General features: G+C 30.1%; 2 protein-coding genes across 2 annotated transcripts in view; one reads left to right on the top strand and one right to left on the bottom strand.

Moving 5' to 3' along the window:
• The window catches only part of LOC113374727 (long-chain-fatty-acid--CoA ligase 1-like), a 42119-nt gene extending 40030 nt beyond the window's left edge, over nucleotides 1-2089 (top strand). Inside the window, exon 7 of the mRNA XM_026614700.1 lies at nucleotides 2013-2089. Within this exon, the coding sequence (XP_026470485.1) occupies nucleotides 2013-2089 (77 nt within the window). The remainder of the gene's footprint in view (nucleotides 1-2012) is intronic.
• Nucleotides 2090-2491: 402 nt separating this feature from the next.
• Nucleotides 2492-22238, bottom strand: part of LOC113374726 — a 61408-nt gene continuing 41661 nt past the window's right edge. The window contains exons 6-7 of the mRNA XM_026614699.1: nucleotides 4018-4141; nucleotides 2492-2754 (exon numbers count right to left, since the gene is read on the bottom strand). Coding sequence (XP_026470484.1) covers nucleotides 2492-2754; nucleotides 4018-4141 — 387 coding nt within the window. The remainder of the gene's footprint in view (nucleotides 2755-4017; nucleotides 4142-22238) is intronic.

Raw genomic sequence — 22238 nt, 5'->3', positions numbered from 1 at the left:
ACAGATAATGAACCAACAACTGATAAACTTGCAATCAATTTTGTTTTGCCGTAACTTATACTGGCATCGGAGATCATTAATGAACACCTGCACTATAGCGCTTTTGTACTTAACAAAAGCTCGTGCGGTCGTATCTGGTTACAATCAATATTTTGTATGGTGTTTGAATTACTGGCAAACGCGATAAGCCGTGAATTTGAAAAATCTGACATATAAGTGTAGATAATGATAATCTTATTGATTGCACAATTTATTATACCGATACCAATTGCATTTTAATATATTTTTATTACAAATATAATTATATTACTTTTTTATGCAATTCTCCTTTTTTGTGATAGCTAATCCTTCACCACATATTGCACACTATATAGGGCAGAGCAAGGCACAAGTTCCAATTTGACTTTCAGTAACTATACTGTCTAAACCACATCTGGGAACATTTTTCATTATGACCGCAATTTTTTTAAGTTGATATTACCAAATACTTCAAATTAAAAAATACATACTTTTTTACCTCAAATATTGTTTTTTACCCCATTTGGAGTAGTTTAACCCCCGGATTTTCCGACCACTGGTCTAAACCAAATAAAACAACTATATTTATACTTGTTTTTTATATCTATAAAACAACACAAAACACTATCAAACCAATAACTATCTAACTATATTCAGTAAGTTTCTAGTTATTTCTTATTACAGAAGGTTTTTTTCAATATTTTTCTAAAATTTATCATCTACCCCCATAGGCAGGGTAAAAAGGGATAGCCAGGAGGCAAATAGATCTAATGTGTAATTTTAAACGTTGGAGAAAACTAAAATAAAAGATACAATATTACCCAAACTAAAATTTCATGGACACATTTTCACACAAGATCAACTGCATATAACCTTGACCTGGTATTTCGTCAGAAATATTTGAGCCGAGATGAAACAACTATTATTTTATCTCTTGTAAAATTGTTTTTTTATATACTATTTGATTGTTTACTTTTTGCCAGGGTAATGGTTCAGTTAGTACTGTTTACTCCACCCACATGTAAGATTTTATATTATATAAAAAACTGTTGCATCTAACTGAAAAACAACAATACATATTGTAAACAATTAAATAACGTATACAGAAAAATAGAATTATATATAGTAAACTGAATAAAAAACCTCCTCAAACAAAAAAAACTACCACAAAAAAAAACTTTTGTTATAAATATTGATACATAACCCTTTATCTCCTGATAGCGATTGGTTACACTTCTGTTGCCTTCTACTTTAAAATAGTATTATAAATCATCTATACTTATGTTTGAGATAATGGAGGTAGACCTTTTTACCCGCCGCCCTTTAAACACCACGCTCTACCCTATACTATTTTTAATTTTTAATAATACAATAGTTTTTATATTACATTCTATCTGCTCGGAATGGAAATCGTTTTAAAGTAACAACATGAAAGATATAATTATAACTTGTTTACCAGCTATAAAACCCTTCATCATCAAGTTCAAAGTGTAAATATAAATACAAATAAGAAATAATGAGCAAACTAGCGCAAAATTTAATTGTACAATATTTATTCATCATCAGCAACTAGGAGCTTTACTGGTTATTCAAATAAAAACGGTTATTGTTATTTCAATAGCAATAAAAATGTTTTTATTTTTATATATTGCGCAGTATGCTAATGCTGTTGTGTAGAGAATTTAAGCTTCTTAAATATTGGGGCAGAAATATGAATTTTAGGAATAAAATCAATAAATACCAATTTAGTAGAAAAAATGCATGCTGGTACAATTTATTTGTATTACAAGTGTCTTTTTTTCCCCAAAAATACAAATCATAGATACATTTTCTATTACAGTAGAACTCCTTTAGTTCGTCTTGCTCCGGGACTGACCTCTTTATCGGATTATCGGGTCAGACAATTAGGGTAATAATTAAACTACAAATCAATAGAAAATACAACAAAGCAAATTTACGTTCTTTTAAATTATATATTTAAATTTTTGAAGCAGGCTACGTATTTCGTACAACATACTTCGTTCATGAACATGGACAAAACGAATTTTACCATGGACAGAATAATTACTGAACAATAGCGAGTTCTTCCGAATGATTCCGAACCACCCTGAAAATGTTCTAAAAGCCCTCGATCATTTTTATTCGCTGTAAAGGCACATTTTTTTTAAAAAAAAAACGAATTTACGGAAAAAATGCCGGACTATCGGATTTCCGTACTGGTGGGTACCGAACTAAAGAACTTCTACTGTATATAGGTTTTAAGTCATTAGAATATTTTAGGGTGCCGATAGGAATAAGGTTCCTATATGAAATATGAATCAATGAGCAAAGAAAAATCAGATCATTTGACCCATCACCAAATTTATGTCTGAAGGTAATACCGATGATGTAATAATTTGCACTCGGATGGAGAATTTCAATTCTGAAACTTATTAGATAAATTCCATTTAACAAAACTATTTCTTACCTTGTTTTATGATAAAAGCGCAAGCCTCGGTCCTAATGTGTCATACAATGGCACAATCACCATGCCGTAGCAATAGGCGCCTTGTTCCGTCAATATCCATTCTGGACAATTTTGGGCATACACTCCAATCAATGTTTCTGGTCCTGGGTTCAATCCCAATCCGACCAGTCCACTGCCAAAATTCCTGGCTCGGAGTAAAGTTTCATTGTAATTTAACCATGTGTACGGTGATGTGGTCGTTTCTCTCCATCCCAAGCATGGGCCATTATCTGAAATAATATATAATTGAAAATAAATGATCAACTCTATTTGATCGAGTAGACGAGTAATACTAAATCAGACAATTCACCGAGGGATATTAACTAGAAATAACAGTTATGTTTTCGCAAAGAAAATAACCATCTGTTTTAAATTTCGGAAGGAATGAGAAATCAATTTTAATTTTTGAATCTTTAAAATTTCCAAGTTTCACCAGAATGTAATAACATCGGTTGTATCGAAGCAGCGTAAAGATTTTGGATTTATTATTACTACCCGTACAATTTTCATCCATTTTAACACGTTAATAGCCACGATAATATCAGAAATGTTTTACTTGGATCATGGTAACTTTATTAGATGATTTAGTTAAAAATGTATCAAAGAAATTTTAATGTGTCAAAGCCAAAGTTTGCCAAAATTCCTGGAAAAACACTGCTTTTTATGTCACACCTAAATGACTAACATGGCCCTATATCAAAACATTTTTTCTACAAGTCAAGAAATTTTCAAGTCAATTTGCCAGTCATATATGTCTAAATGACTGACATGGCAATTAACGTGTTAAAAATAATTTTTCTGCTACCCAAACAAGCTGAAAAATATGAAAATTAGTGGATTTTATGCTCGTTGATCTTAGAAGATAATAAACTTGTTACTTTGCTAACAAGAGCTAAATTTAAATCAAGTAGATATATCTTTTGATTATAAAATTATGAGTACAAACATGCAACTCTATAAAAACTCTAGTAAAAATATATCGAATCGCTACGTTTAACCAAGGAGGCGTCCATTAATCACGTGATGGATTTTTAATGATATTGAATATGAACTTAAGTATTACCATATTTTCAAAAATATACAAAATTGGGACTGCGGATGCCTTCATTCTAACTTTTCTCCATTAGGTTTTGTTTATTAGTAGTAAGTTCACCTCAGAATTCGAGATACCCAGCTGTAAGTCTGTAAATACTTGTTATTGACACTCTAAAGTTGTCTCAAAACCTACATATGGTATTGACACCCTACCATGTGTACAACTTCAGGGTGTCAATATACAAATATTTGCAAACTTACAGCTGGGTATCTCGAATTCCGAGATTCTTACCTAAATTTAAGCTTAAATGACTGGACTATACATATGTTTACATTTCGTTTTTTGTGCGATAATATGTCGTCGCAATATAAAATATGAATGTTAATATTTATAGTAATGATAATAATTTCAATATTATCTATCCCAAATAAATTTAATAAATCGTCATTATACTAACTTGATACTTTGGCCCCTTTTCTGAAGGTGTCATACAGCGTCCTTGTATCTTCATCAATGTAAGAAATATATTTGCCCTCTTCAGCTTCTTTGCAAAATCGCGATACATGAATATTTTCAGAGCCCTGCAATGAAAAATAAAATAATATAATTTAATGTAAAAGATTCTGACAATTTATATTTAATTGTTAATTATTATTCTTAATTACTTAACGTTGTATGTGCTTAGAATTTCATACTCAAATATCTCAATATAATTCTGTTATTTGTACTCTAGTAGGACGGGGCACAAAGGTCCAATTTGACTTGAAGTAATTTTACTGTCTAAACCAAATATATCTCAACACATAACACGAATCAAACAATTATCGAACTGTGTTCAGTAAAATTCCCAGTCAATTAATTTCTTATTATAGATGTGTTTTTTTATTAACTTCCCTTAGGGTAAGTTATAGTAATGGGCCAAAAATCGAAAATATTTTCACGTTTCAGAGGTTCCTGAATATTTTGGCATACCTCAGAAAAAATTGATGTGTGTATGTGTGTGTGTTTTATGTGTTCGCAATTTTTCGTCTACGTTTTCGAGCGCACGGATCAACCGATTTGAATGGTTCAAAAAACATTCGATGCCTATTGATAGGGAGATGTGCTGATTAGTTTTTGGCAAAGGCAGGTCCAGCCGTTATGGAGATACGGAGCAGAGTGCAAAAAATAGAAATCGAATTTTTGAGAGAACGAAGTATCCGATTTGAATGATCTAAAAAACATTAAATTTGTAATGATCGGAAGAAGTGGTGATTTTTGCAAAGGCAGGTCCAGCCATTTTGAAGACACGGAGCTAAATGTGCAACAGGGTGAAATGGGATAGTCAGGGGGCAAGCAGATCCAATGTCTTATTTTTAATTTCAAAGGAATTTTACGAATGCTACATTATACAACCAATGCTAAAGATAAATTTCATGGGCAATTATTTGCAAGAATTATAAAAATGAACCCTTTCATTATTCTTCATAATCTCTTATTTCTTCTCTGATAATCATCTTACACAACCTTTTAAGTAATTAATCAAAAGAATTTCAAGTCCAGTAATTTCAGAGTTAATGAATTGTGAAAATATGTTTTGAAAGCACCCTTTTTTCGCAATTAATTAGTAATTGTTATTAATGTTTTATACCGATTTTGCAAATTAACAGATAATGAAGCAATAATTGATAAACTTGTATAACATATTAATTTATTGCATGGTTGTCTTTTCAGATTAAAATATTTTCTGACAAAGTTGTTCCAGTATATGATTAGACCCACACATATTCTAGATCTCTATTATTATTAAGATTTTCTTTTTCTAAACTCGAAACATTCCGTTTTCCACTCCTAAGAATTTTTAATATTTATGAGATTTACATGGTTTTAAGTAGTTACTACTGGTTGTGAGTAGTTTGATATTCCCAGAAACGTAAACATCTAAAACGCTTTGTTAATTGTGTTTATTTTAATATGTTTGTGATTCGTGGTGTTTTAAAGTTTAAACATAAGAGTATTTGAAGTCAATCTAAGTTCCTGAAGAAGGACATACCGCATACATAAAGCGCCGAAAATGTTGTAAAACTAGGCGTAAGTGGCATTCTAAGCTTCGGTGAATTTTTATAATTAAATCGCTTTTTGTAGGCCCATAATATTTTAGGATGTTCATTAAGACCATCATAAAGTTTCATCAAAACTTCAATAAAATGGAAATTTTTGCATAAAGGTTTCTGAACATTTTGGCATACATTAGAAAATATGAATATATATGTGTATTTAAGTATGTGTGTCTGTGCGGATACAAATTTTCGTCGACGAGTTCGGGAACACGGGTCCAAAAAACATTCGTTTCGTTACTGATGGAGAGACTGAGTTTTTGGCAAAAGCAAGTCCAGCCGTTTCGAAGATACGGGGAAAAAAGTGCAAAAGATAGCACTTGTTTTTGAGAGAACGGAGCGTCCAATTTGAATGATTCAAAACACATGTTATTTGTATCGATTCCAAATAATATCTTTCACATGGTTTTTAAATTTCATACTCCGTTCTGGAGTTTTTCGCGAATTCCATTCTGATCGTATTGCTATCGAGTTTCATCAAATGGCTTTTATATTCTGGCGAAAATCCGATTGTAATTTATCCTTCGGAAAATTAATAGTGAATAATTTAAAAAAGCTTATCAAATATGAGTAAATAAGTTTTAAATAACATACTACATAATTTTTCAGGAAAATATTTGTCGTATATCAATATCTAGTAAATCGATACACTTATATTTAATTCAACCATAGAATAGTACATATACATATATGTACTATTTTATAGTCATATACGTATATAGCTAAGAAGAAACCACATTTTTTGTATTGATTCAACTAAATTTATATATATATATATATATATATATATATATATATATATATATAATTGAGTTGAGAATAGTATGACTCCTAATTATTTCTGAATGCATAAAATATTCCCTTAGCTTCGTCCAGTTGCATGTATATACGGCTTCATTAAACATTTATATCTATTCTATGAAGATATTTTTTTAAAATATGTACTTTGAACGAATCTATTACGGTCTTTCTGAAAATACATCGAAGGATATTTATTATTTATTTATACAAAAGTCCTTCAGAAACAAGTGTTGTTATGAAGAGAAATCTCACGATGTTAATTATCATAAGAGGGCTGGTAATAATATAGGTCGAGTAATAATATAAAGAGAAATTAGCTCGGCTATTCAGTAATATTCATTTGGTTAGCAGATTTTTTTTTGTATGTATTTATTTGCCCTTATATTAACAACTTAGCCATTTATATGCTTTAAAAATTTATTTTATTCCAATTTTTACAATTATCTAAAAGCACATAAAAAATAGCTTTAATATTTCATCTTTATTAACTTCCCGTAGGGTAAGTTATAGTAATCGCAAAAAAACGAAAAAGAAAATTTTTGCATATTTTTACGTTTCGAACGTTTCTGAATATTTTATACAACCTGAATATTATTATATCTTACAAAAAAAGTTAGAAACAATGAATATATGTGTATGCGTGTATGTTTGGATACAAATTTTTGTCTACGATTTCAAGATCAACCGATTTGAATGATTAAATAAAACATTCAATTTCTATTGATGGGAAGACGGGCTGATTAGTTTTTGGCAAATGCAGGTCTAGCCGTTTCGAAGATACGGGGAAAAAGGGAAAAAAGGAAAATGGCAATGTTTGAATAATACAAATTACTTCAATAAACTTACGTTTCTTACACGGCACAGATTTTTCATGTGTTTTATTATTTGCACTATAATTATTTATGGGGAACGAAATAAAATATTCTTCAAATCCAGACATTTTTTATTAACTCAAGATTTGTACTACTATTTAACCTTAAAATGTAATGACATGAAACACCGAAAAATGAACAATATGCTTCACGCTTTCGGTGACGTACGCACGTACAAAGTCTTGCATACAAAGAAGCCTCGCTTATAATACGACGATCAATCACAATCGACCCGTATAAAAATGATATCATCGAGAGCGAATGACGAACCATTGGCAGTCGACTCGGCCGTAACGCAATTCCGTTGCATCTGTACGGTTTTACACTCTAGTCGCATCTAAAGAAGTTTTACTTCAATAAATAAATAAATAAACAAAGGTCTTTAAATAGAAGAGTTTCTTGTTATTTTTATATAAAAGTTATAAATTCATTATTTTATTGTTCATTATCTTCATGAGGTACGTGTGAACGTGTTCATATATACAGTTTATACAGTATATACATACAGTTTATATATTTAAAAAATCTTTTTACAGACAGCCATAATGTATTTTTTACTATAATGGATTTTTCAATAAATCTATTCTTTAATCTATTTTTATGATGTATATTAAAAAATAAACTCAAGATGCTAGTGGAAAATACACGTGTCTAATGGGAAACACTCTTAGATTTCTTGCCAAAAATATTTTCATGCGGTAAATAATAACAAACAAAACCGTTAAGATAAACACCGTTTTCGTCGTAGGTTATGTATATTGAAAATGAAGGAATATGAAATATTACACATGGTATTTCAAAGTATATTTTCATATATCGACTTCCGAAATATATGCAAATTTCAATTTAAAGTTTTAAAATAGACTGGGTTATAGATCGTATATAGATCACTCGACATTGAAGAGGAAAGGCTGCGCATATTTTATATCGCATTTTTTATTTATGTTATAATGGTTTTATTTAAAAGTATCCTCAATGTAGTAACAGACTTAATACATGTCAATAAATATCTTTTGACACGTATCATTCGACTTCTTGCTTTATAAACCTAACATTAAAACCATCATCAGCTTTTTGCATTAAGTAGTACAATAATGCTTCAACAAAATGAACAAAGTTCAGAATTCATATGACTTTGTATCTGTTTTTATATGAATCAATTTATAAGTTTGTTTCATGAAATTGCAGGTTTCAATAATTAACACAAGGGAATTGGTTTAAACATTATACTATGGGAAATTTTTAATTCCTGAGAGATACCAAGACGCATCAGGTTTGACGCTTAAAATTAGTATTTCTATTTTATTCGTGTGATAGTATATATGTATTAAGTTGTCGTTTGTTGTCATTTTTTTCTGTAAGAATAGTAGGGGAGGCTGGGTGCGATAGAGACAGTCGTCATAGCAGCTAAACTAGATTGAATTTGAGATATATGGTCCAAAGGGAGAAAGATGAAGTATGTCTGTTGGAACAAGTTTCCATTATTACATAGAGTCAGTGCTCTACATTAACATGATCTGTAGACCGCATTGCTTTTAAAGAGTCAAAGGTAAGTTATTTCGTTCGATTTCTTTTAATAATAATTATTACTTGTATACGGATAAATCACTTTGTTTGTTATTTTGTGACAAGTTTTATGATGTCTTTCTCGGTTGAAAGGCTGGATATGTAAGAAACATTTAATTGAACTAAGACAAAATACGAAAGAGAAAAGGAAAGGAAATTTCAATACAAGAAAAAAGATTTCACAAAGATATTTCTTGTTACATATTTAAATATAACTAAGGTAAATTAACAAAATTATTGCTGATAAAAAAAAGTGGCACAACCATACCCACTCACCCTCACTACATTGGCAAAAAAAAAAACATTTTCCATATAAATATCAAACTAAAAAAAATCAACCATTTGCAAATATAATAAAATGAGCTTTTTTGTCTTCAATTTGTTTAGTTAGACTTTCAATTAGTCGAAAAAAAGATAACAACCTTATATCATATATGCAAGAAATAGGATTTTTTTTTTAAATTAATGAGCACGGATCCTTAAAGAACTTATAATTAGCCATAAAAACAATCAAAATACTGAATTGGCTTTCCTTATAATCTGATAAATAAGTCAAAATAAATTCAATTTAGCTTAATCTTCTGTATTGGTCCTTTATGGTTCAGAAAAACGAATAGTCTCATTTACCAAGGTAAATACATCGAAAAAGAGAAGGTCGAGCGGATAATTCGAAAATCGCGATTGTAGTGAAATTTGGAAAACATCCAGGAAACCAAATTAAATCACAAGCCACAGATATTTTGTTTATCCAAACTATTTATTACCACACAATGTTGCATCATAAATTGTTTTATATAAATATTTGTTGGATAAATTGTTTCATGGGAACTGCAACTTCAAGACAAGAAGAGGCTAGAGTTAGGACTGAAGTAATATAATAAAGAGAGTACTACAAAGAGTAAGTAAATTTTTATAAAAATTACTTTCTTGACATGATTCTGAAGTAAAAATTAAGAGTAGAGTGGCCTGCTTATTGGATAGAAAAGAATGTGAAAAATGTGAGACATATCATATTTCTTTCAGAAATATCTTGTTAAATATACTTGTTTGAAGTATGAACGAGAATATATGAAAATAAAATGCAAGACAAGGGAGAATTGAAGACAATTATGACGTCAAACAGTCAATAAAAAAAAGATGTTTCTTTCATCTAGAGCACTTGCCATCATTATAAATTATACAGTCAATTGGCTTTCTATCAATATTCATCTTCGCAATTTCCACACGGGTAATTTATTGCATTAGAAATTGATTGATTGCTTATGACAACAAAATAATGTGATTTTATGATATTTCACTATGTGGGAAAAACATCATCTTTTTTATGTGCAACAGCTTCAAAAGTATTTAAAAACTAGGATCGTGGTAGTCGTTTATAAATACCAAAATTCCGCATAGTTTTGAAATTATCAAACTTTTAATAATATACTGTTGAAATTAATAATTATAAAAGTTGAAGTATACAAAATTATATGTTTCAAGTATACCAGAAATTTTAGAATTCCAGAACAAATTATACCTATAGTAATTGCCTAATTCCTATACACGTTGCAATATAATGAAATTACAAATTACTATTAATTACACAGGCCTACAAAAAAATTGTTTTGTTTGGTGCATCAAATGTTAGAGCTGATTCTTATAGTATTTTTTGCGCTGATTTCAAATCTGCAAACCATGTTTTTTGTATCAGCTCTAGTCTGGAACTTGGAAAAAAGTTGCCGAAACCAGGTCCATTCTAGGTCGTCACGGAAAAGAACTTTTCACAGTGTCAACTAAGGCCGAATGGGTCTTGTAAGTTTGTATGTACGAGTAGGTATATCTCATTCAAATAACATTCTGAATTGTATTACTATTTTGTACTTTCATTCCTTATATATCATATATATATCATATCTTGAAAACTAAAGCTCATAGCGCCCCAAATATACTTAAAAACAGCATTAAAATCGTTTGCACCATTTTCTATGTTGGCCTGTATTATATGTACTCGAATGTAATATTTAATTCAATTATTTAACTTACTGGCAAAACAGCACTCTGTTTATTCATATCAATTGGCAGCACAATGGGTGCTGGAAAAGTGCAACACCCACAGCAAGGCATTTTGGATGATTTTTAACCACTAAGAAAGTTAAAATAATTTATTGCAAACTTTCATCCAAATACTGACACAATAAAAATGAAACGCAAAACTGCCATGTTAATTCTGGCAAAAACGAATCATGTAAAAATTGGTATAATCAACAATTGCAAAAAGTTAACTTTTTGTGATAATAAACTGTTGCATCACTAACATTTATTTCATTCACGATCTTACATCACTGACAGGTTAGGTAACTAAAATTGAACTAATTCAGATATTTCCTGGAAATTGCACAAATTGTAATAAAGACACTTCCTATATAATCAAATATTTTAGTCCACTTGTTTTATCTCCTTGATGCACTTTTATGGTCTTAAGGTTTTAAACAACCAACTTTTTCACTGATTTTTCATTTACAACAAATATTTAACTTTTACAATAATTTCTTGTTTTTATGATAATTAGTATTTAACTATTTGCATATTTATGTATCCGAGCGGGACAATTTGAATTTAGAGCAAGCTCGGTGAGCTATTATTACTTAAGTCAAACGTCTAAGCGTACGTCCTGCCGCTACTGAAGATCTATTGGCCCGCGGGATTCAAAACGACGAATTGGTTCCCGCCGCGAATTTTTCTTTTTGGCGCCATTTCAAAAAGGAGCCTATCGTGAACCAAGAGCTGATCAATAGCTCCGAGGTAAAAATTATCTCATTATATTAGATATTGGATCATCTCAATTAGTAGATACAAAAATATTTTGTTTTTGTTACTCTATTTCAACAAAATAACTATATTATTTTTATACACCTATACCTCGATTTACACGAAAGATAGGTTTCATAAAACCGTGTAACTCTAAAAATTCACTCTTATATGGAAAAACCGTGCTAAACGAAAATCATCATAAAAAGCAGCCTATAATGAACCAAGAGCTGGTCAATAGCTCCAACATGATAATTATCTCATTATATTAGATATTGAATCATCTTAATTAGTGATAGATAATTAAATATATTGTTTTTGTTATTCTATCTAAAAAAAACAACGATTTTATCTTTATACATCTGTCCCTCGTTTTACACGAACGATAGGATCCGTAAAATAACGTGTAACTGTAAAAATTCACTCTTATATGAAAAAACCGTGCTAAACGAAAATCACTATAACAAAGCCCCTTTTGTCAGTTTTCAATATAGTAAACACATTGAACAAAAAATAAATATTATTATATTTAATATAAAAACATTTAATAAATATTAGATTCATTTCTAGAATAAAAATTAGCCAGATATATTATTCTTTCATTATTACGAAGACGGCTCAAAATTTTGATTTGTAACTTTACATTGTCGAACTATAAAATCTTATATAAATTATGGATTTTGAAAAAATAATTTTATCATTTGCTCATATTGAATAAATTTACGCTATCAATTTTATATGAACCCTGATTAAAAACAAAGTTTAAAACTAGTTTATACACACAAAAAATTTAGTTTTGATCATAAAACAGGGAGTCCCCATCTTATCTAGATATTTCCGCCATAGATATAGACATTATCGTCATTTTGTTATGTTGTATTTTGACAGTAAAACAATGAAAATGTTATTATGTATATAAGCAAATTAAAGTGCTTAAATTTCGTGTAAATACAAAAATAAACTAATGGTGTATGGCATCGTGCTTAAGGCAAATTGCTGGAACTTCTCGTACCGTAACGAAATGATCGAGAAATATTAAATGTTTTCAAATACATTATTATAAATATTGTAACATTGTTTAACATTTATAAGAAGATATAAACTGAATTGCAAAGTTAAAATTATTTATTTAAAGTATATAAGTGAGCTTCAGAGCTTTAGCCAGAATTAAAATTAAAATCTGAATCGTTCATGATATAAAAAAAAAATGTTTGGAAAAAAAAATTGTAAATAAAAACATGTTTTTCCAAAAACAATTGTTGTGCCATCACAAGCAGAAAGTTTCTTAAATCATTCAAATTGTATGCCTAGTTCTCTCGAAAACTCGGTTTCTATTTTCTGCACTCTTTGCTCTGTAATTCTGTAAAGGCAGGACCTGCCTTTGCCAAAAACTAATCAGCACATCTCCCTATCAATAGGAATCGAATATTTTTTTAACCATTCAAATCGGTTCATCCATACGCCCGAAATCGTCGACGAAAAATTGTATCAACACTCACACACATCCATTTTTTCAGAGATATGCCAAAATGTTCAGAAACCTCTGAAACGTAAAGATATGCAAAAATTTTCATTTTCGTTTTCGGCCCATTGCTATAACTTACCCCAGAAAGTGAATAAATCCCGTTAAAAAAAATTATTTTCAAAAACCGTGTAAGATTAAAAACGTGTAAAACGAGTGCCGTGTAAAACGGCGAATAGGTTTATGCACTTTTTAAAATTTTGTACTCTTTTTTAGTTTAAGCACAGTTTTATTAATATATTTCCTTTGTGTTATTTAAATTGTTTATTCATATGTTTATTCCTCTATTTATCCGTTGTCCATTCTTCATATCTTCTATTTTTACCAAAAGCTTCAACTTTTCTAAATGAAATTGAAAAGTTTGTCACGTACTACGTCTTCCACCGAAATTTTTAACGTTGGAAGATAAAATCAAGAAGTTTAGACACGAACAAGATATTCCACCAAAAGTTTTACTTTTGAAGATGGATTTGTAAAGTTTGAGCATATAATCCTAGAATATACATAAGTAGTCTTGGATCAAAAATTTGCATTTTATTATTCTCGAAAGCAGGTAATTGTTGATGTTTTTTTCTAATGCTACCATGTACTCATAGGTAAAGCAAAATATGACCAAAAATTCCGCATTTTATATAGTTGAGGCATTGATTAATGCACAGAAGATAGTCAAGATATATATTTTTTTTAATCTTACCAGCGTTGTGTCTAAATTCAAGCAAAATTCCATCTCGTTCACGTGTAAGTTAGAAGCATAAGCCAGATAAATAACTGACCTTGGGCTATAGGTGATGATGAAATATTTTTTGCTAACAAAATCTATTACGTCTGAGAATTTTTCCTTTTTTTCTTTGAACAAGTTGTTGGTCGACATGATACTGTCATGATCCTACAGACTTCCTATCGCTCATAAATCGTTTAGAATGACAAATTGATTTGTAGACCAGAAAAATAAATAACTGAAACCCTTGAGAAATCGGAAGCAGTATTGTAGATGATTTAGCATCTGTTGAGAGGATAAGGGGGGGGGGGGCATTTATTTCTTGTAAAAAAATATTTTCATTACAATATATTTCTAAATCGGAGAGCGTTCTCGTTGATTTTCACACAACCATATCAATTGCAAATAGCAATTGTTCCAAATATTTTTCGAAAAATAAAAATATAATAATATTGATACTAGAGATGGGCTTATCATATCCAAAGCCGGATCGGCTAGGATTTGTCTCCGCTTCAGAGAGGAGTTATATCCACTTAACAACTCCACAACTCCGACAACTTTGAAATATAATACTTGACACAAATGTGTTCTCTTGTGTTGTTAAAATATCTAAGGATTTATTAAGACTTTGGAAATAGTTTACAAATAGTTCAAACATTTTTGTTCATTTTATTATAATAATTACTATTTTATGCATTTCAATATGCATGCAAATCTCAAATCGACAAAAAACTTGAGGATCAAATTCAATTTTGTAATTATTTTTGAAGAGAAAAAATAGAACTTTAGATATATTTATTTTTATATGAAAATAATGCAGTGAACCTTATCTATGAAATAAGAACAAATTTTTGTGTATAATATTTTTCACAAAATAATACCTTACATTTTTTATTATTTTCTTTTCGAGAATTAATTATACATCAGGTAGTTGGATTAGCAGACTATTACTTTTACACAATTATAGAATCATAATTGTGTGAAAGTTATAATATAATACTAAATATTTTTTAGCTGGTTGTATACCATTGAAAGAGCTCATTTACAAACATTATCGTATACTATACAGAATATAGAACACAAAATAGCATTATTTTGATACATTAGATACCTAAAAAAAGGTCATAAAACTGCCTGCGAGACAAGAAAGTGACCGTTTCCTTCCCAAATCAAAAATGACAAAAACACTAAATGCCTGTACGAGTTAACAGATTTAATACCAGTTTAAGGAAGTCGGATATGACAAATCCTGTGAGACAACTCCACTCGGATTCACTCCGAGGGAGGAGTTGTATCGGAGTGATAACTCCGGAGTGAGTTACTCATCTCTAATTGATACAGTAACTCCTAATTTAATTTGCATATGAACCCTTACACTTTGAGATTGCTTTCCATAGGAGTATATTTATATTATAAGATATTTCCATGATTATCAATAAAAATGTGTTCAATAAATTGAGAATTACGCTTCTAACGAACTAGAAATTACAATAAAATAATAAAATTCTCAATGTCTTCCAGGGTCGACATCCGTACACGCAGCACGTCATATGGATGTCGTCCAGAGACGACATCTGTATCGAAAGGAAGGATTAAGCATAAATGAGAACTTTTTATTTTGTAGCTACAACCTGCTCGACAAACGAACTGTGGAAACCATTAGGTACGTACATACAAAATTAATATATGTAAACTGTGTTTTTTTTTTTTTTTTGAGAAAATCTAATATTCCTCTATCGAGTATGAAGCAAAAGCAAAACCGTGATGGTTCCTTTTAAAAAAATATTACATGTCAATAAGGAAGAATCCAATTAATATGTTCCGATGAACGTGTGTCAATCTGTCACAGCCTCTTTTCTCTTAAACGGCAATTTAAATATGTAGAATAAAGAAGTTCCTGTTCGAAAAAATCTTGTGTAAAATTATAATGAGAAAAATTGAAAAGAGGTCGTTATTTGTAATTGAAGTAGCGAGGAAGCGAGTGAGGAAAGTTAAGAGCTTTATTCAATGCAATCTCGTATTTTTAATGCTATCAATACCCATAAGAATAAAAAATACTAAAACTGGTGCATTTCCCATACGAGAGATGTTTAAAAACAAATTGTTTGAAACCGCCCTCGATTGCAATTGTGCTCTCAATGTGTAAAATATTCTTCTTATTAGTACAACAGTACAATATTAACCCTCCGTCGGTCGGCGTGGTCTGGCCAGACTTTTTTCGACTTCAATTAAAAAAAAAAATACTTCTAGTAATTCTATCGACTTGAAATTTCTTGACTTTTCCAAAATTTTCATTAGCTATCGATCATTGAAAAAATCAGGACGAAAAAATGTACAGAAGGATAATTATAAGGATATTAACTTTTTTATACTTAGAACGGTCGGAAAGGTCTGTCTAGACCACCTATACATTTTGTATGAAATATACGCTTTTTGATATATGTAAACCAGTATTTTGTCTTTTTTCATGGTATTTTCTATTCAAACTGCGTTGTATATTTGTTTATCTATGGTTGTATATATTCTTTGCTATGTGTTGTAACATGAATGTTAGTATTTTCATGACGAGAGTTCCTTGAAAACCTACCAAACTTATTGGTAATCGCAAACACTGAAAATCGGATGAGTAATGCACACATTATCAACAATTTTTCTACCAGTACTGCGTTCGAAATTTTTTTTGGCAAATCTGTAGTGAAATTATATTTTCAACTTGAATTTTACAGCTAATTTCAAAGGCGACGCACCTCATTTCGTTTTCATTTGAATTTCACATTCATTTCAAATGCGCCGAAAAAGAATAAATATTGTTTTTCATTGATATAAAACAGAAAAATTAACAAAAAAAGCAACGATTTTTTATATTTTTTGATTTTTTTTATATAATATAATATGTAATATTTTTATTATAAGCAAGCTCAACACATGCAAAAGACGGTAAGAAAAAGAAAAAATCTAAACTATAAATATTTTTACTAATTATCGTTAATATATAAGACACCAAAACTCATTTATCCCATATGAATGCATGTAAAATGAATGGTGGTCTAGCCAGACCTTTCCGACCGTTCGAAGGTGAAAAAATATCCGACCGACGGAGGGTTAATAAGGTAAAGTTTATATAATTTTTAGTGCATTCATTAAAAATCTGCTGTAACTTCGCCAATAAGGTGGCGTCCATTAATCACGTGATCGATTCTTTAAGAATTTTTGAACTCCCCCTACCCCAACAAACGTCACGTGTATTTTTAGTTGCGAGAAAAAATTATAAAATTTTTGATTTTTTTTTAAAGATGATTTGGATTTTTTTTATAAAATTCGGCTTAAAAATAAATACACGTGATATCTTACTATACCCCTCCCACCCCCACGTGATATTTTGTGATTGTTGCCAAACCCCTCCCTCCCCCTAAAAACCTCACGTGATTAATAGATAGAGTGATGACAGCACTATCTTATTCCTCTTTCTTGGTACTAAAAACTGTGAAAATATTATGTATTTGTTGTATGATCAGGTGCTTCACACATAAAACGATATGTTATAAATACGCTCACAAAGATACAGTTATAATAACATTCTTTCTAGGTTTGCTTATATGTAAAATTCGCCCGATCGCACAGCAAATAGATAGCATTTATACAGTTTTTAGTACCAAGAAAAAAGGAAAGGATAGCGTTGACATAATAACGCTATGTTGTCGGCTATGTTACCGCAGAATTGGCCCCTAAATTATCACGCTACACTTAAAATGTAACCAGAGAATTAATATTATTTAAGATTTTATCCCTTACTAACTTCCCGTAGGGTAAGTTATGGTAATCGCAAAAAAATCGAAAATGAAAATTTGTATATATCTTTACGTTTCAAAGGTTTCTGAATATTTTGGCATACCTTAGAAAAAATGAATGTATGTATGTATGTGTGTGTGTGCGGATACAAATTTTCGTTCAAAAAACATTCGATTCATATTGATAAGGAGACGTGCTGATTAGTTTTTGGCAAAGGCAGGTCTAGCCGTTTCGAAGATACGGGGCAAAAAGTGTCAAAAACGGTGACTCAGGTTTTAAGAGAACGGAGCGTCCGATTTTATTATTTCAGAAAACATTTTACTTGTATTGACAAGATGAAGAACTGATTAAATTTTTGGGAAAGCAGGTCCAGCGGTTATGGACTCTCAATAAAAATAAGTTAAAAAAATGTCATTTGGCAGTCAAAAATGTTCATTGGACATATGTACATCAAATCATCAGATATTTTATAGAGATTTTAATAATGTGTACACATTTTGTGTAAATTTTTTTGGGTTTCGTACGAAGATTTTTAATTACGGTACGGGAAGTTCCAGCAATTTGCCTTAAGGCACGATGCATCCCACTAGTTTATAAATTAATTTTGTCAATTTTTTCAAAACCCAATAAAGTTTCGAATTCAGTGCCAGATGATATTTTACGAGATAAGCTAGATTTTATAGTAAATGTTATAAAAAAATCTGGATCCCATAAAATCTGATAAACGATGGTTCGCAATGAAAGAAAAATGTTCGATAGACATTCCTGTAATTATTACGGAAAGCATTAATCTTCTAAATCGTTCAGCTAAATTTTTCTAATAGCAGGCATCAAAACGTGTCATTAACGTCTTGTTATGTTAAATCCTCGTCAAGTTAATATATCATTAGCGAAAAATTTGGCTCCTTGGCAATATTTGTTTACTTGGCGTAGGCGAACGTGTTGCAGATTTTTATTTTTCGAGATTCGCGACCACGAGGACTAATGTCACATGATGAACAAATCAAAATATTACGAGAGTTAAATTTATATTACTGTCGGACTATTTTCAGAGTGTCGCATGATGGGTATTGTTTTTAAAAAAGATCTGGCAGATTCAAAATTGCTTTAACCATAAATTTAATTTCGAATTTTTAGGTTTAAGCATCGTGACCGACATTTATAATCTAAAAGTTTTCATTCATTTATAAGGTATCTTAAATCTAAAATATTATTATAAATATTTTTCCCTAAAATCGTTACTCATTTTTTATGATACAATTGTCATCTTTTATAAATCATGCAGTACAAGAACTCTTCATACAATTTTTTTCCGATCCAGTTTTGAATTTTCATTTCCAAATCGCATTTAATTTGAATTCTCATCTACGCTATGATATTAGGAACTTGAAAGTATTACTATCACAATTTGTGGAACAATGTCATGACAAAGACATTATAGATAATAGACTATTATTAATAGTAGTTACATTAGTAAATACCAAATGAAATTTTCCCAGATCCTATCCGATCAATCTTCAAGTTTCAAATTGAAATAAAATCAAATCAAATTTTATCTCTGACACGTAAGGATTAAGAATACAATTGGGAAAAAAAAGATCTGAACACCGCATCTTTGCCAGGGAATTAAGTGCCTAAAAATCGTCCTAATAAGCTTAAATTCTGGATATTATATCCAAACAAATTAAAATCAGACGATTTGCATAAAAAATATTAAACTAGTGGTGTATAGCATCGTGCCTTAAGGCAAATTGCTGGAACTTCCCGTACCGTAACGAAATATTTGAGGAATATTGAATGTTTTCAAATAGTTTTCTGCAACATTGTCTGAAAAAGGACAACTGAATTGCAAAGTTGAAACTAATTATTTAAAGCATATAAGTGAGCTTTAGAACTTTAGCCGGAATTAATATTAAAAAATTGAAATAATTTGTTTCCCAAAAGCAATTGTTTTGTTATCACAAGCAGAAAGTTTTGTGAATCATTCAAATCGAATGCTTAGTTCTTTCAAAGACTGCAATTTTTTGCACATTTAGCTCGGTAACTCAGAAATGGCTGGACCTGCCTTTGCCAAAAAGTAATCACCACTTCTCCCGATCATTACAAATTGAATGTTTTTTGAATCATTCAAATCGGATACTCTGTTCTCTCAAAAACTCAATTTCTATTTTCTGCACTCTTTGCTCCGTATCTCTGTAACGGCTGAACCTGCCTTTGCCAAAAATTAATTAGCACATCTCCCTATAAATAGGAATCAAATGTTTTTTGAACCATTCAAATTTCAAATCGGTTGATCCGTGCGCCCAAAAACGTGGACGGAAAAATGCGGGCATACAAAACACGCACACACATCCATTTTTTCTGAGGTATGCCAAAATGTTCAGAAACCTTCGAAACGTGAATATATGCAAAACTTTTCATTTTCGATTTTAGGTCCATTACTATAATTTATCCTACGGTAAGTTAAAAATATGAGAAAAAAAATAGTTTTGATGTATTATCCACTAAACTTGCTCTAAATCAATTTCAAATCAATAAGTTCCAAATCGATAAGTATTCCATGGGGAAAGATTATTATTTCTAGATAATAATCAAAATCATTAACATTTTACGCAATTGATTAAACATTTGCTTATTAGATAATAAAATGCTGTTATGGCTTATTTGTGGATAATAAAAGACTGTAATGTGAATAGATATATGTATATAGAAAATACAAGAGATATTAAATAATACCAGAAAAAAACTATTTTTGATATATTATCCACCAAACTTATTATGGCATATTAGATAATGAGACTGTTGTCAAAAGATATTTGATTAAGAATTATATTACTAAAGCACCTTATTTATGAAACGATAAAATATCCACCAATTTTAAACATCATCATATATATTTTTTATAATATTTTATAGACTCTATAAAATAGATCTGAAATAATATTTATCATGACTTCAAGTTGATCTTCTAATGAATAAATAAATATTTATCAAACGTTTTGCCAAAGGCACGTTGGTCAAATAGCCTCGGCCTGTGAAGAGGCGTCGGAAAAGTCATTTTGTCGAAAGAGTATCACTTACAGTCATTCAACACTTTGGATAATATAAATTTAATTAGCTCATATATCATTTTGGATACAATTCATTTACGATGCAAAATACCGAAACGCGAGTCAATTCATCTAAATATATAGAATATCCAACAAGATAAGTGTTTATAAACAGTGCACCTGCGAAATATATATGCAAAAAAATTCTTGGAAGGCATACATCAATTAAAAAAGGATTAAGCAGTTGATAGAATATTTTTTAAAAAATAATTAAACTAATTCTATGAGATAATTGATTCTCACTTTATGCGCGTCCTATTTGCATTCAAATAATTGCAATAATAAGAGTTTTGTGTTACTTGAAGTGTATAATGTATTGCCATTTTCTTTACTATTTGAGTTTTATTTTTGTTTTCACCACATTGCTATCGTATAGAGGGGACAGGGTATGGTTGTGGCACTTTTTTATCGGCAATAATTTTGTTACTTTACCAGTTAGCTGGACAAAAAGTAAATTGAATGGCAATTTGAACACTTGTCTATAAGGAAATACTGAAAAACTGTCCTAAATATGAAGTCATAAAATCAAATCATACAAGAAAATGGCGAGTGTCATAATCGAGGGACGGTTGTGACAGGAATAAAAATTGGTTAGAAAACAATAGCTATAAACACCAAAATGGTTTACAACAACTTCATGAGAAATATGCAACACAACACGACATAATCATTTAAAAAAAAACTTATGAATATAAAAATATAGAACAAAATATAATTTAGTAAACAAGAAATCTTTGCGGAAATCTTTTGTTTTCTTGTGTTGAATTTTGTTTTCTTTACTACTTCGTATTTGTTCTTAGTTAAGTTAGATTTTTCTTTATCTGTTTAAATTTCACCTAAGAAGGACAAGAAATGCATGCCACATCATATACAGGTCATATAAAACAAAACTAATTTCTGGTAATTAACTCCTAATGTTCAACTTACAGCAAAATAACGAAAGAAAGTGATTTATTAAGTGATTTATTAAGTAAGTTATTATTAAAAGAAAGAAAACGTACTTTTAGCTCATTAAAAACAATTCGGTCTACATATCATGTTAATGTAGAGCGCCGACTCAATGCAATAATGGAAACTTGTTCGAACAAACATACTTCATCTTTCTCTCTTTGGACCCTATCTTATAGTATAGTTTAGCTGTTATGACGACTCTCACTACCGTAACCTGGCCCAACGGTACCCAGTCTCCCCTACTAATCAATTTTGGCAAAATTCGATTCACCTTACAGTGTCCATTCAGTTATTCCATAAATAGATATAGAGTGAGTGAGATGCCTCTCCTGGTGCACGAGATGATTATTTTAAACTTCGGTGAACGTCTTTTAATAAAACACATTAAGATCGCACATCTCGACATATATTTCAAATATATTATATAACACATAAATGCACTCAATATTTTGCGTATCGAATA

The sequence above is a fragment of the Ctenocephalides felis genome, unplaced genomic scaffold (genome assembly GCF_003426905.1).
Source record: "Ctenocephalides felis isolate EL2017-DRISC unplaced genomic scaffold, ASM342690v1 CF-g0.4_SCAFFOLD_01886, whole genome shotgun sequence".
Lineage (NCBI taxonomy): Eukaryota > Metazoa > Arthropoda > Insecta > Siphonaptera > Pulicidae > Ctenocephalides > Ctenocephalides felis.
This window is presented reverse-complemented; position numbering and strand designations above follow the sequence as displayed.